The following is a 15,997-nucleotide window of genomic DNA, read 5'->3' as shown; positions in this document are numbered from 1 at the left end:
AGAGCCACGTATTGATAACGCAGTGGAAAGTTGGAAACAACTTAATTAGTTGCTTCTCAGCACGCTCTACCACTTTTCAAACAAGAATTATGCCCTGAATCAAATATAAAAAAAATCTTGCATAATTAAACGTAATAATTAGCTAACTAATCTCACTTCACAAATAGTCCGAGTAACTCAGGACTCATTCGTCTAAAGTGTACTACTTTATTTTTGAAGTTTGGTTCGATTTACCTGAAGCACACGGTATATCTTCCTTTGTTTTAATGATAATGACCTTGTAGGGCCATGGACGTACACAAGAGGCGTCAATCTCAAACCAAAACGAGCAGATATTTTTTGCTTCTTTTTTTATCGTTACGTCAGCAGGTGCCCGGAGCGCCGGCCAACACCTGCGCGAACGCACCGCAGCTCGAGCCCGTGCGTCTCTGCCGCTACCACAATGGTCATGCCTTGGCCATGGTGCAGCCTGCACAACCTTATAAAAAATAAGACTTAAGCGGCTCCTCTAGTACTGAACCCTATTACTGCGACAAAAGGAGTCTTTAACTGTGGACAGTTAAACCACCTTGCTACTGCTAAAAGTGTTACCCTTTCCTGCTGCTTAGGAACGCTGCATGTTGTACCGCTTAGTACTGGTAGTGGCGTTTACGAAGACTTACCCTTACCGTTTTAGAATGGATTATAGCCCGACGTGAGACTCCTGTAAGTGTGAGGAGACGACTGAGGGCCTGTTGTGTATCTGCCTTGTCAGGACGTCCAACGCCGTTTCCTCCAGACAACATTAAACCAGTTCGAGTCGAGATCGTTTTCTGACTCAAAGATACTCAGACCGTGGCCACAACCATCGGTGACACAAAACGCTATTCGTGCACTGGTGCAGTCCTTCACTGGCTTGAAAGACCGTTTAATATAGTTCTTTGAATCCTCCCGCGTGCCCACAATGTTGCCTCTCCCCCTTTTGCTCTATTTCCCATTTCCTTTACCCCCACTGTAGGGTAGCAAACCGGACGCTCGTCTCGTTGCCCTCCCTGCCTTTCCTCTCCTTCCTATCTCTGTGTGTGTGCTTTAGAGATCCCTATGACCTGACTATCAATCACGCTGGATTATGTCATGGTGTATTGTTTGAATACACAGAACAGACATGCGATCACTGGAACCACTGTGTAGCTCGAACTCCTGATCTATACAAGCCACCGTATTGGAGCTTGCATCGTCTGCAGCTCGATTAATGTAGTACCGGTGGAAGACAAAGCTTTTTTTTTCTTCTTCACCCATGATGAAGGCGGAGATGAGAAGGCGGCCTGACAACGAGATAATAACATAGATGACAACAGTGTTTGTCGTCAGCGTAAGAAAATGGACGGACGGAAGGACAAACCAAATCCAGTTTTGATGTTAAGGCTGAACAGAATAATTGTGTTTATCATTACAAGTATCTAGAAACGATTTCTGGATGACAATAGGTGACTCTGTATACCAACTTCAACACGAAATAATTTCCTGAGAATTGTACCTTTAGAGACAGAAAAAAAAATCTGGGGCTTCTGAAAACGAATACATCAAGTAGACTGGTAACAGGGGAGGACATCATGTCTGAGTGGTTTCCGGCTCTCTCTTGCATCGTCGGCAACGACTTTACGAAAAGGCAAGCTGGTTTGCCCACCTAGGACACCCAGACAAATAACCTGGACCTTATGCTACACTGGAGGTCAGTTGTGAGTGACCGGTAAACGCGACGGTGAATGAAGCAAGAATGAGACAGTAGTTCAGACAGCCGCATTATATAGTATGACAGCAGTCTAGAAAATATAGGACTGAAATCAAAGCTTTGTATTTGTAGAAACTGCTTGCCATTAGCCAATTGACGTTCTCAGGAACTATACTTGGGCACAAGCTTCGGTGAATTCGGGTCACAGGCTGTTTTTATTGTGGGCATGGTTAGGCCTTTACTGAAGGAAGGAATAATATCTGGAACCTTACCGCAAATGATGTCTAAGGTGCACAGCGTGACCAACGGTACGATGTCGGTGCGCTTGCCAGGTGAACACATTTTCCCAAGCTTGTCGGCAAGTACAGTTGACTGAGTGTTTATGGTCGAGCTGAAATCTTCGAGAATGCGAAAATGGAATGCTGGAGTAAACATTCGCCTCCTTGCTCTCCACTTGTTACCTGCACTGGGAAACACATAAAACATTCGTGTGCTGTGAAAGTATTAATTCATAAAATGCGCTCTTCCGCGTTTCAATAGGTATCATTTACAACTTACACTATTAACCCCCGGACAGTACCACTGCTAGAATGTTGTTCCGTGATTCGATAAGACCTAGTTATTTCAATCGCGCTGTGATTGAAATAAAAAACTGAAACGAAATTGCAATGGACACTCAATAAACGAAACTCGCTCGTTTTAGGATTAGGCCTTTCGATCAAAACAGCTGCCTCTGACACATGTTCTAACTTCTGAGTCTTGTGATGTTATTTTTATAGAAGGAATCCAATTGACTTCTCTTCTCTTTTAAACTGAACTCATCTCTAAGTTGCCCGGCTCCGAAGGGCAATCACTCTAATCATGATTGTGTGCGATATATGAAACGCGAAAGCAAGAAATAAAGATAAATCACCTGAGCAGACGCTTGCTTGAACCATTATTTTCCTTTATTTGGTAGTACATATATATATATATATATATATATATATATATATATATATATATGTATATGCAGCTTGACATAGTGCTTCACGACAAGGGTCTCAGCTCTGGTTTAGCCGAATCATTCGAGCGATACAAACTGTATCGTATTGTTTTGTGCTGTAGCTCTTAACGGTTTCGAATTTCAGTGGGCGGGATGATTGTCTCCATGTCCGAACTGCAAATCAAGAAAGCGTGCTTTATTTTACAAAAGTATTTGCCCTGCTAAAGTCGTTGCACGCGGGATCGAATCCCGGCCACAGCGGCCGCATTTCGACGTGGGCGAAATGCAAAAATGCCCTTGTACCGTTTATTGGCTGGACGGTAAAGAACCACAGGTGGTCCGGAGTCTCCCACTACGGCGTGCTTCATAATCGATCATATCGTAGATTTAGCACGCAAAGCCACAGAATTTCATTTAATTTGTAATATTGCAAAAAAAAAAAACAGTCTGGCGCTTTCAGCCTTACTCCTAAGCACTACAACTTCCAAGCATTGCCTGTATTTCTCCTGGCAGTGTTATCAGAGGGAATTATTAGCAGATGGAGATCCAAATAGTACAGGCCGCACTTGATTTCGGTTTGCTCATCAGGCACGCATCAAGCTCACCAAATAATTTGAGGTCATTGAGAAGTGTGTCATCGTTCCTGGATTTTATTTCCCATTGCACATTTCTTTCCTAATCATGTTTTTAAGTACTCATACCTAAACATTGTATGCATGTTGCTGGAAGGCTTGAGTCTGATAATCAGATGTCTAATTTAATATTACGGGTGGATTTGAAAAGATGAGGTGTAAATGTAGCATATATTGCACATCAATGTGCATAGAATACTTGTTCAATAAAAAAATACGGAACATCGGGTCATACTTCTGTTTAAACAAATTGAAAATTAACAGCAATGAATTAATTAGGCAAATGTAAATGCTGTTTATTAACTTAATAGTTTCCTTTTGAAGGGATGGCGTTGCACCGTTATCAATTACGATTATAGTATCAGGCCGCCTTTCCTGATGCGCTTGGAGGTCATGTAGAAACAACCGCACCAGGTTTCTTTCTTTTACTAGCCACGGGAATTAATTTCACCTCAGTGTTTCGACAGAAACGAGATGCAAAAGCAAGGTGGCATCTGAAAATAATGCCCACAAGCGTTTAACAGCCGCTGTCCTTTTGAGTAAATTTGTGTCAATATTGTTCTGCTGTCGATGTATGGTTTTGTTGGGCTGTGCAATATTACGACGAGGCTTCATTCATATTTGCTGGTTACGATATTTTGTTCTGAGGCGTGTGTAAAACACTTCTACACAAACTACTACACGCGCTGACACATATCTAGCATAATATATACATTATTGAAAGTGAGGGCTAATTGGTATATAATTTATGTCAGACGGAACTTCACATCCAGTGCATATTACGCTTTACACGCTTCCGCAATGGCCATAGTTTGTTTCATTGCTTTCGCTTATCAGCGACAGTTAACAGTTATTCGTATCAGTATACCTCACGCATTGTGTGCCCCGAAGGCACAATGAATAAATAAATAAATAAATAAATAAATAAATAAATAAATAAATAAATAAATAAATACCAGTATAATTAAGCCTAAAGAAAACAAAAAACATCGCTTAATACTTTTCAAATTTTATTTCCACCTAAAAATTCTGTTTTTTCGGCTATACATGTTTTCACAAGGACTTTCACCGGCTTATTTCGGTGGATAATTTCCTCGCGGTAAACTTACTGGTTATTCTTTTTTGAATATGTCTAGTTCACTAATCTTATTTAACTCTGAAACGAGCTATATGACTGTAGATTCTGCTCTTTACCACTGTAGTTTTATCGAGTGCATAGAATAACCATGCTTTTGAGAAGCAGTCTTAAGCAGGCACAACGCCATATGGCGATGTGACGATGCAGGAATCAAGAGTGAGTGCATTTGATATCGAACAAATAGAATAAGACTTTCGTAGTAACATCACGGCGGGCGGGTACAAAACTCCAACGAATAACACAGAAAAAAAAATACCAGGTATATAAGACCACACGTTAGCATAAATCAACTAGTTCAGTTCATTCGCCGCTCTGTGCGCTACGCGAAGGCTACAAGCACCGGGGCTCCCCCAACTCCTCTGCGTACATTCCCTCCACGCTTTTCGCTTTCATCGCAGTGGTAGAAAAAACGAACGCAAAAAGGTAGAGATCGCTTGAGAAGCACGCTGACGCGTTACTTCGGCTCTTTGCATCAAAGCGCGTGCATGTGCACCAATTGCAGTCTGGTAAATTTGCTTTCACGTGCTATTTTCAGCTGAAACCGAATTCCGGGGAGAAAACATTTCTCATGTTTTTATTTTCTTTGTTGCTGAACGCTGAACTCCAGTTATTCTGTTCTTTTTCCATCTACGACTATTGTTTCATGCGTTTTATACATTTTTGCCTATTCGTAAGCTTCCCTAATTCGATTCTACTTCTTGGCATATGTGATATGTGATTTTTTTTTTTTACCTGAATAGAAAAGCTGAACTGCACACGCAAGTATTTTTCTAGTGGGAACTATTTTCATGCCCTTTTCTCCCCAAGATGACATTACCCCTCAGTCCTGAGCTCCGCCGATGAATTTTTCCAGGCACTTCTGGACCTAGTCCACCAAATTAATCTCTGGGGATTTACGTGCAAAAATCACGATACGATTATGAGACACGCCATTGTTGGGGACTCAGGATTCAATCTTACCACCTGGGGTTTTATAAAGTGCACCCAATGCACAGTACAGGGGCGTTTGTGCATTTTGCGCCCATGGAAATGTGGCCCCCGTGGCCGCGATTTGATCCCACTCCCTCGGGCTTAGCATCGCAACGCCAAAGCCACTACGCCACCACCGCGGGTGGACGCAGTCCACCAGGTGGCGTTGGTCGTTGCTGAATCTTTCACTCCGGGGTTTAGGGACAGTGGAGGCGATATAGACTTTAGGCGGGTATAAGTAACCAAACGGAGATTATCTGATTGGTGGCTAAAATCAAGGCAAGAGTGAAATTTCACCCTCCGATAAGTACAAATATATTACTAGTCACAGCTAGGTGGCCTGAGCCGCCGCCTGATTTCAAAGGGTTCTGCCTTATCCATCCATCCGTCCATAGCTAAAACGAGCGAGTCCGGTGTAGTGTGGATTCCGAGAGTTTTAGAGTGTCCAATATTCGGGTAAACGCAAGCGGACTGGGCGCTTTACCGGATGATCGGAGGCGTAAATGTGAATGGCAGAGCACGGTGCCCAGCCACCTAGTGGCGCAGAGCTCAACCAGACCGACACAGCTCACATTGCGAGGTATTTTTACTTTGCTGCTGATGTAAATTTTCGGCAGCGACGTAATCGTGCTCCTGCTGAACCTACATACCAGCAGCATAGTAAAATACACTTGGTTACTGCAATATTAGCTGTGTTTGTCTGGTTGAGCTCTGCCCCACTAGATGGTTGCACCGTGCAGGCCATTGGCTTTTGCGCCTCCGCTAATCCGGTATGACGCCCAGTCCACTTGCGTTTACCTCAAAACTTTCACGCTAAAGACTTTGTATTGCGCCTCCCCCGTGACGGTGGCCTACAGCGCAGGAGTGGTGCTAGGTCCCTAATGGTTTGCCTCTGTGGGTATTTGTGGCTTGTAGAGGAGACATCGATGGTTCGAGAGTTAACTCGGCGCGCGGCCGTCAAAAGATGTCATTGTCCTGCAACGATGAGGGCCGCAGTGGTGCGCGATTGATCACGTACGCGACGACAGGAGAACGCGTTCCTTTCGCGGCCTCGTCGTCAGCACTGGCTCCAAGGACGATGCGTTGATGAGAACGACCGTGGTGACGGAAGGGTATTCATCTACGCTGTGATAAGTGCTTCCGTCGCCCAGGCGTTCCAACAAGGCGCACCTCTCTCGCATGTGCCAGATATGGGTTTTTCGCCCACACGCCCATCGCCGCTCACGCGACCGTTGTCGCTGCTTTTGGAACGAGGAGCTTCGTATTTTCAGCACTTCACCGTGTCCTCGATGACAACGTTCGCGATAATTTTTATATTATTGTGAATTCACCTTCAGGGCACCAGGCACATTTCGAGAGCCATCAATTGTATAATATGAGCCTTGCGTAGCCGGTCTTGCTACAGTTTTGAATTAAATTAGATGTATATTCATCGCCTCGGATCTTCGTGCAGCGAGCGTAGTCTAAGCAAAGTTGTGCACGCATGTATCCTGCTATATAAATACAACCACGGCCAGCCATGTCCGTGTGGTGTCACATCGCTCTTTATTTAAATTTTGGATTCTATAATGGTGCCCTAACAGTACTGTTCTGATTAAATATATGAATTGTAGAAACTGGGGCGGAAACAAAAACTCTACTACTTCCGCGGTCTTCCTTCAACAGCAAAAGAAAAAAGAAAAGAAAGATAAAGAAAAGAGAAAAGAAACAACTCGCTACAAAGATAGCTCCAAAAATAATAAGCAGTTATATTCACTGTACCACGCAAACATAAGAGACCATCTGCACGCCCGCATTGCACCTGACGAATACGAGTATAGGATGTACCACTGTAGTCGCAATCAAATGCCAACGACACACTAGCCTATTTCAAATGTCGTTTACAGCAACAAATTAAAATTTGCAACAGTTGTGGCAGTGTTATTCCGCGTGTTATTTTATTATTTAACGTCTTTTTATTTTATGTACTCCGGTGATGCCGGCCGCATGTGTGACGTACCTGTTGTGTAAATATACTTGTCAAGCTGCAATAAAGAGTGTTGGTTTATCGCTGGCTTCGCCCAGCACACGGGCGTTTAAGGCGGGGTTGTTCTTAGGGAAACGCCACAACAGCATACACCGATATACGGTATCAGCTATCACAGTAGCTTATCTACACCTGTGTCCGCTAAAGGATCTCTTAAAAGGTCCTGAACCTTTCGGTGCAGTTGACTCCTAGTCCATGGTTCAAGTATTTCGTTACAGATAATGATCACTTGTCAAATCTTTCTAGTTTAGTCTCTGATGCCCTTTCTGCAAAGTATTCTGGGCGCTCAAGGAGGACGCAGTTAGGGTTTTCATTCTCGTGTACAGAGCAGCCCACAGAGGAAGTTGAGCCACGCGCCCTGAAGACATACTTTTGTCTTACATATTACGAACGTCTGTCCTTTCCTCTCTTCCCTCGACCGTGTCTTCTTTCGCTAGAACAATGTTAGCATTAATGTCGATATGCGTCGCGGAAGTCTTGCGCTAATTCTGAATAGCGGTCAATTTCATATGCAAGAGATTTCTTCTTTTTGTCATGGGCGCCGTCATATTGCGTAGGCAGTGGCACCATCTATGGGCAGTCGGCATGCTGGCTTGCGCACGCGCTCCCAGTTGTATGCTAGGTATACGCTCGGCGGCAGTTTCTGGTGGTTGTTTTCGCGCTCGCGTCGTCTATTTAGCATGACTTGGCGTCTTCTATAGGTTGGAAACGGTTCTACAAACCATACTGAAGTGATTCAAGTCGGCATGGCTGGAGTTTCTGGTGGCGTTGAGGTGGACGGAGCACTCAGTGCGATGTGTGCGTGCATGTTTGAGCATACAATCAGCCTCGGAGATCAGTTGTGTATTCCTGAAAATTTCTTTCACTTATGCGACCTTACTGCAGCATTCTCACTGTAGCTCTAAGCTGTTATTTAGCACCAATGAGTAGTTACGAAACATATGACGATCCTAACAGCGTGGGTACCGTTCGGCTTTGGAATAAGTTGTGCTGTTTACTTTTGCAAGCTGTTGCCTGCACATGCATTGCGAGAATACCTCGTTTGTTGGACGAGGTTGTCGCCTACGAATAAAATAGCTTTAGTTAGCAATAACAGCTTACTCTACAGTGTGAATCACACCTGTCGAGTGGGCGAGCGAACGGCTGCGGACTGCGCGAACGTCCGAAGCAGTGGTAGATGTTGGTTTATAGACCTGTTTGTGTTTTATATCGCATGGTCCAAGCATGCGGCGTGATCATGGGAGGTCTTACTGCGACATTAGCCCGTCTTTTTTTTTTTTCGCGACAGGAGAGGTTCTAGCCCAATTATTTTTTTGTGCGGTCTTTTTCGTCCCATCCTCAACGACGCACTCAACCGTCTTACGGAACTTGTGTCCTCATAAATAATATTCGCAGATTCTTTTGATACCTTTCCCTTTGAATATTACAGCTTTAAAGGATAAAAAAACAATGCCAAAGTACAAACCTTATATGTATCATGCTGGTTTACCAGCTGCAATGATAGCTGTGTTGAGCAACGCCATCGGCCTCATACAGAAAGTTAACGTAGACCTAGCGTAGCGATTTCAAGTATACTAGACTTGGAATGTGTGAGAACGATACTGATGGGTAACGCAAATGTATTATAGCGATTTTCGCTTAGATGTTTCGGGGTTGTATTGGGTTGGCCGTACACGTACGCTCGCAATTCACAGACGTCGGTTCTTTTCAACGAGTGAACAAAGATACAGCCAAGACATCTGACAAACCCATGCACACACCGCGGCTGATGATGCACGTCGCACGTTTGCGCAGCTAAGAGAAATTTCCGCATACTGTAGTTACCGCTGCACCGAAATTCTTCACACTAGTTCTTCGACAGTCTTGTATGAACCGACATCCCGTAAGTTTCACGGAGAACGAGCTAAAGCATCTCCAAATCGTTCCGCAGGACGCGACTGCAACACATTCAAGAAGCGCCGCGCCGATAGCGCCGGCTAGCACAAGCCAGAGAGGAGGAAAGGCTCGCCGCGCTCCCTTATCTCCTCGCCCGATAAAAATGTTTGTAGGTAGCAAAGTCCTTTGAAAGGGTGAGGTAGCAACTTCGTTCATGGGCCTGCAGCTGGGCATCGCGTCGGACTCAAGGTCTGCGCATACCAGCTAGCTCGTTATTTATTGTCCTCTCACATTATAATTAACTGCAGTGACGGAGCACTGACTTTATGGAATCACATGCTTTTAACGAAAGCAGATAATATAGATAAAACCCTGCGGGCTTTAAACACATCCACATTACCTTGTATTGTTCTGACTGTATGCTCCAGTGCTTCACTGAAAGTCATATGCAGGAGCCTGCCCAACATGTTTCTCGGCTGTGACGTCCTAATTTTTGTACGATTATATAGCTGTTAAGGAACCTCAGAAAAGAGGTCCCTTAACAGCCTAGCTCATTTTTCTCTTTAAGCATAAAAAGCACTTCCGCCACTATATATACATTTGTCACGACTGTCACAAGAAAAACAGTCTACCGCACTTATCTCCAGCCCCCCCCCCCCCCCCTTCCTCGCCACCTAAACGCGCGCACACACACGCGTACAAAAGCTTTCCTCGAAGCCAACAAAAGCAATGTTGATGTAGGAGCCTAAAACTTCAACATTAGTAATTTTACTGTGTGGTTCAAACTTGATTGCCACATTTCAAGGTCTAATCTTTTAAGAGGGTTATGCAAAACAGGGCCCCGTATTTGCAAAACCTCTCTTTCGTACAAGACCCGTGCATGATTGGTCATCGCCGACGCGGTCGCGTGGTTATCACACCGATCGCGCTCATGAGTTGCGAGCGCCCTATTTCTGGTGAATAAGAAAACGCTGTTACGTAAAAAAAAAGTTTAATGAATTCGCGCTGTGGTTTTCTTTCGCTGATAACTATAGCCAAAAAAATAAATATTGAAACACAACAGTGATGAAGCTGTTGTGTTTGATCGACTAGTTGCTAGTTAATTCTCTTCAAAACTACAGCATAAATTAATGTACAAGCTGCATGACCATCTAAACGAGAGAATGCATTGCCTATTACAAGGATACGAGTATGTAAACCTCTACGTCAGATATACGTATTCATGCAATGTGCTGAGTGGTAGTATTACACACCTTGTAAGTAGGCCAGTTCCCAACCAGTTGTGCAGTAGTCCGTACTCCGACCCCTTTGCAAGAAGTGAATGGCTCGAGAGCACTTCCTACGATGAAAAAAGATGCACGAATGACTTTTTTTTCCTTAGTGTTGTATTATTTAGGATCTCGTAAGTTCTCCATATAATCATATTTTCTAAGACAACGATGTTGGGCGTGTGGAGTATACCATAGTTGCGGAGTGGCAACTCCGGAGTTGGAATGATTTCGGAATCATTCCACAATTTTAAACTTGCGGAATGGAATAGGAACCCAAATTTCCGGAATGGAGTTGGAATGGAATGGGCACATAGTCCTGGAGCAGTTAATGGTTATTTTAAGCGAGTCTACAAAACCGGTAAAATTTCCAATTGGAATAAATTAGATTTGGCTAATGTATTACATGTATTTCTCAAATTTTATTCAATCCTGGCTGTTTCAGTATATACCTACATGCGACTACAACAGGGTATGCTACCCCTTTATGCTTTTGAAGTCCGGTAAACATTCATGAGCTACAAAGTTCAAGTGCATGTCAAGAGAGAAACTTTTAGTCATTAAGAATGATTCTGTTTGGCGAGAACGTGCTTTACGATACAAGGATGGGGGCCAAAACGACTTTGCAAACGGCTGCACCTTGCAAGAGCCCACAGTGATTTAAAACGAGCGCCATGTTTTTTCGAACACTGTGGAGTATCAATAAGCGATAAAAAGTTGTCAGAGAGGTGTGTTGAAAAAAAATTGTGCGCTTTAATATACCACTAAAAGTAAAACAAAAGACGATTTTGCAAAGCGTGTCAAAGCATTTCGCATCTATATTCGTCATCAAAGTGACAGAATATTCCAGCTGCATGCATCACATGCACAATTCTATATTATTTTCCCCTTTGCTATACGCGAATAAAAATAGTTACGCAAGAATTGCATATTTCAGAAATTGTGAAGTTTTTTTTTTTAGAAAGGGGCAAGCTTGTATCGCCGTGGGCGATTTGGTCTTGCATAGCCTAACACTTGTGCAGCTAAAGTGAACCCAATTTCAATGGTTACGAGCGGGCAGCTGTAGGCTATAGTATTTCCAAAATCGGTGCATTCTGCTGACTGGTATTAGCGTCACGTTTGGGTGTAAAAAATACAATAAAAAATAAACAGACCTATCCTTATATTGAAGCAAGATTGCGTAAACACGATGAGGTGAAATTTCGCATATGAAAGCACCAACCATTAAAGACCTTTTTTCGCCTCAATATGATGTTAAAGAAGCCAAGCGCGTAACTGAGTCCTTCCTCTATCTCTTCGCTTTTATGCATGTAAGGACTAGAGAGGAGATTCAGAAGATGGGACCACATGACAGGCTGCTACCTACCCCAAATTGACACATCACGTAGATTTTTTTATGGCAAAAACTGAATAAAAATTCATAGTTTGCAATTTCGTCATACATTCGTGATTTCTAAAGCATGCCGCTAAGACATGTTTGTTTATGCTATTTGATGGTCAAGGCAGTAGGAGTGTCAGATGTAACTAGAAGACTTCATGGAAAAATAAATTACACATCCTGTAGAGCGAAAACTTCATGAAAAGTGAAGTACTTATCTTATATACGTGTTATTGAAGCAAAGTCCCTAAATTATGGGTCATGTATTAACTAGGCATGTGCTCTACTCGAAAAATTCATGTGCCCACCATCTGAGTGTTCGTGCAACGCTTCTTTTAAGGGTTTCTCCTAAAGTTTTAGGCAGAGAGATATTTGCCAAAACTAAGTTTGAGAAAAGGATAGAAGAACAGTAGATATTGGAGAGGTTACAGGCAAAAGGCAATGCGGAGATAAGATCCCACAAATCGTACAGGTTTGTTCTTGTGTGGAAAATAAGTATATTTAACACTATTTGGAATTTTGTTAAGACTTCGCAAATATGTTTTAATTGTTAGGCACGCAAGCGCAAGTCGTAAAAAATTTAAAGCCAGCGTTTCATTTCCTGGAACCGGGAGAACGGAATAGGCTAGCTCATTCACTCCAAGAGTGTTAGTGGCCCAACTCTCACCATTACGGAGTTACACGGAATGAAATTGCGAGGGATCTCTATTCTCCGAAATGGAGTGGGAATGGAATGGAGGACCCCGCTCTGCAAATCTGGACTATACACGTTTAAATGTTTGTATCCTGGAAAATGCTACTTGCACGGTAAATTATGTAGCAGATGGCGCGGACTACCCAGAATTGTGTTTAGCGCTAAGCATCAAGCAATTGTTTGCACAATTTTTAGCGAATAGTGGCTATCTGAATAAGTGAGAAATGGCACATACCTCTACAAACTCTGCTTTCTGGAGGCTAACTGATGGCGTGGTCCCAATAAAAAACATATGCATCCCGTGCTTTCTATAAACATGGTGGAAACCAACGACAGCAGAAAACAGAGCTGGAAAGATAAAAGCGAGATAGGGAGCTAAAGATGCAACATAAATTGGGAGCACCTTGCACACTCAATGTTTGCATTGATACGCTCTAAGAATAAATTCCGTTTTAATGCAACAGTATATTACAAAGATGAAGCATTCTACCCGGGTTTGTAACACAGGCCAAACTCGGACGCAGTGTGTTCAAAGGCGAGGGTAGGTCGAAACTGATATCAGTGCACGATATGCGTCGTTGCAAGGGTTCTAATGCGATAGCAGTATACAGGATAACGCGATCATCGGCGATGTAGGTATGTCCCCGGCAAAGCAACTAGCGTGGTGAGAGCGATGGGGCGGGGAGCGGTAGGAGGAACAGAATGGTGTGACTTAGAACGGCAGGTAAATGGAGGAGCGGCCGGTGAGCTTGATTTCGTTAAGCTTTCCACCGAACTGCGGCTCTGTCAAGGTGGTTGTAATAAAGCGGCACCTTTGGTCCGCATGAGTATACCTATATGTATGTTCGCGTGGTTATGTAACGATAGGTACGGTCAGTGTTTAGTAAGATCTACAGGGATGCCAGCATGTTATGTTATACTATATAGCGATAGCTGTGAGGTGTACGTATACATCGTGTTTAAGTGCAACAACAACAAAAAAGCAGTCATAGTGCTGTAGTGTTTTTGTTAACCGTAGATGACGTAGGATCGTAGGGAGCAGCAGGTAGACAGCAGTATATCATAATGTGATAATACCTCACAGATAACCATGAGGTTGTTGAAGTCCTGCTGATGCAAAAAGATAATCTCGGGTTTTTAACCAGATAAGCTGATAGCGTGATAGAAACTGCGTCGGCGTAAGCTTCCACAAATTGTTGTATTAAACCAGTAGGGCTTGCTTTACATTAAGGTAGTATATTGGTACTTGATGTACCGCATTTTATTAAAGAGAAGCTTTCTATGTCTCACAGATTCACCCGTGAGCGCCGAAAACGCACTGCAGGAAAGCCAACTTACACAATGGAACTATTTGCGCATCTGCGCACACAATAGAACAACGGCGCACGACATACGTATCGCAGAACGCTACAGTTTACATTCGCAGTTGTACCGATAAGAACAATAAGAACTGCAACGCCCCGCAACCCAGACGAACTGTATATATATGCATTGCATTACACGCGTCACGCAATGCATTCCCGGCCGTCACCACGGATAGGCCGCGAGTGCAGCGCACGGCAGTACAGCCTGCGGAACGCGAACATAAGCGCGAGCGCGATGGTGCCCGTAAGGCTGATTCCGTGTATCGCCAACGGCAGAGCCTCTGACCGTCTACCATAGCGATCACAACGTAATACTGTGCTAGGGTAGAGTCGTCCGTGAAAGTGTCAGTGTGTGCGTGTAATCCACGGCTACATGATATAAAATAAAGGCTATGCAACTTAACGAAATGTGTCTTCATACAACTTCAACGTTCAAAAAATACAATCCTAAAAAAGCAATCAAATCACATATGCATCGCATCGGGTCGCTCAGCATTTCTTGGGTTCGTTGCGTGGTCGTTGGCTTTGGACTTGGACTTTGATTCAGTTTGCATGAGAGAAAGCTTCGCGTTCAACCATATTTCTTTAAAGAAGGGCTTAGATTTTTTTTTCGATTCGTCTGTTTATGCAAGTGACAGAAACACGCCACTTTTCGACAACTGCTTCTCGTATTGTGCTGTATGTTCATGCACTCCCGCCGGTTGGATAAACGGGTGTCGATGTCACTCACAACCTCCAACGCACACGCATTGTGGTGGAGATACCAACTGGTGCTCCAGAACCACTGGTCTCGAATAGGTGACGTACTTAGCTGGTAACAGATGTTTTACGGTGGAAGCTCCCAGTGCACCTAGCCTATGGGTACAACTTGGAGCCTCTTACAAAACAGTTAATAACACAGTTTTCGAATGGTTGTCTTATCCCGCGATCACCCAAAACACAGATCGTGTACCGCGTCTTTGCGCTGCATGAAGTGGTCACAGAATGAAAGCATTATTCGGTTTAGGCACCCACAATATAAAAAAAAAATACTTGCAGGACATGTGCACTCACATGCGCTGAACCACTGTTGGTCCTCCTTGTGAGCAGCTTTTGCACAACGACAACAGGTTCACGTAAGGCAGAGGTTCACGTCTGCATGGTACACCCTTCAGGTTGCGGAGCTTTCTCAACTGAATCAACTTCACTATAAATAGGACAGCCACGACTGCTGAGACCACTAGTGAGATGCACCATGCAAGAGCCAAAGCGAAGAACGATGCCGCTCCAGCCACACCGTTCAAGCTCAGGAAGCCAGAAGAGTGATACGTCACGGAAGACGACATTTGTAGGTGTTGTCACAGGTGCTGTAAGAAAAAAAAAACAGCCTTGGGTATTCCTTTCACACAAATAAAAAGCAGGGGTCAAGGGCAACATAGTCATCATATGGCAGCTAGACAGAGCCCGCGCATTTCAAAGCTGTTGGAAACAACAGTTTTAATCTTACATGCATTTCTTGCTCAGCTTATAACCTTACTAAAGGTTTATAGTCCCTCAACAATGCACCGCTTCACGTAGTCAGTCGCTGACGGCCCGCGGTCGCATACGAAATATCAAATTCCTCTCAGGGCTTTGAATACTTACTACCATACCTTAAAACGAAGCCAGATTTTTGACGTTTGGCCAGCGCAAGTTTATGCACATCTTATGGTACAGAAAGGCAGGCGTGCAAACACGTACGCAAGGAGAAACGATAAGGGAACAAAAACGGCGTTCGCGTTGTCCTTTTCGTTCTATACTTGTGTCCGTGTCTGCACGCCTGTCAATTTCAGTGACATCAATCCTTAATACCCACTTGCTCAACTTTCAGTCGTTCTAAGCTTCTGTTCTCCTGCATCCCCTAGGATGCAGGATGTTATGGGGCTTCTGCTTCCAAACACGTCGACAAATGGGCGCCAGTGTCTGCCTTTCCTCATCA

General features: G+C 43.8%; 1 protein-coding gene across 2 annotated transcripts in view; it reads right to left on the bottom strand.

The window, feature by feature from the left end:
* Nucleotides 1-13,180, bottom strand: part of LOC119436580 (cytochrome P450 4c3-like) — a 43,018-nt gene extending 29,838 nt beyond the window's left edge. The window contains exons 1-3 of one of the 2 annotated variants that reach the window (XM_037703468.2): nt 12,912-13,180; nt 10,590-10,675; nt 1,984-2,177 (exon numbers count right to left, since the gene is read on the bottom strand). In XM_037703468.2, coding sequence (XP_037559396.2) covers nt 1,984-2,177; nt 10,590-10,675; nt 12,912-12,974 — 343 coding nt within the window. In that variant the 5' untranslated portion in view covers nt 12,975-13,180. The remainder of the gene's footprint in view (nt 1-1,983; nt 2,178-10,589; nt 10,676-12,911) is intronic. The other variant, XM_049659638.1, reaches the window with a different exon arrangement.
* Nucleotides 13,181-15,997: the final 2,817 nt, after the last annotated feature.

The sequence above is a fragment of the Dermacentor silvarum genome, chromosome 1, assembly GCF_013339745.2.
Source record: "Dermacentor silvarum isolate Dsil-2018 chromosome 1, BIME_Dsil_1.4, whole genome shotgun sequence".
Classification (NCBI taxonomy): domain Eukaryota; kingdom Metazoa; phylum Arthropoda; class Arachnida; order Ixodida; family Ixodidae; genus Dermacentor; species Dermacentor silvarum.
Note: the sequence above shows the minus strand (reverse complement) of the source record. Positions and strands in the feature narration are given on the sequence as shown.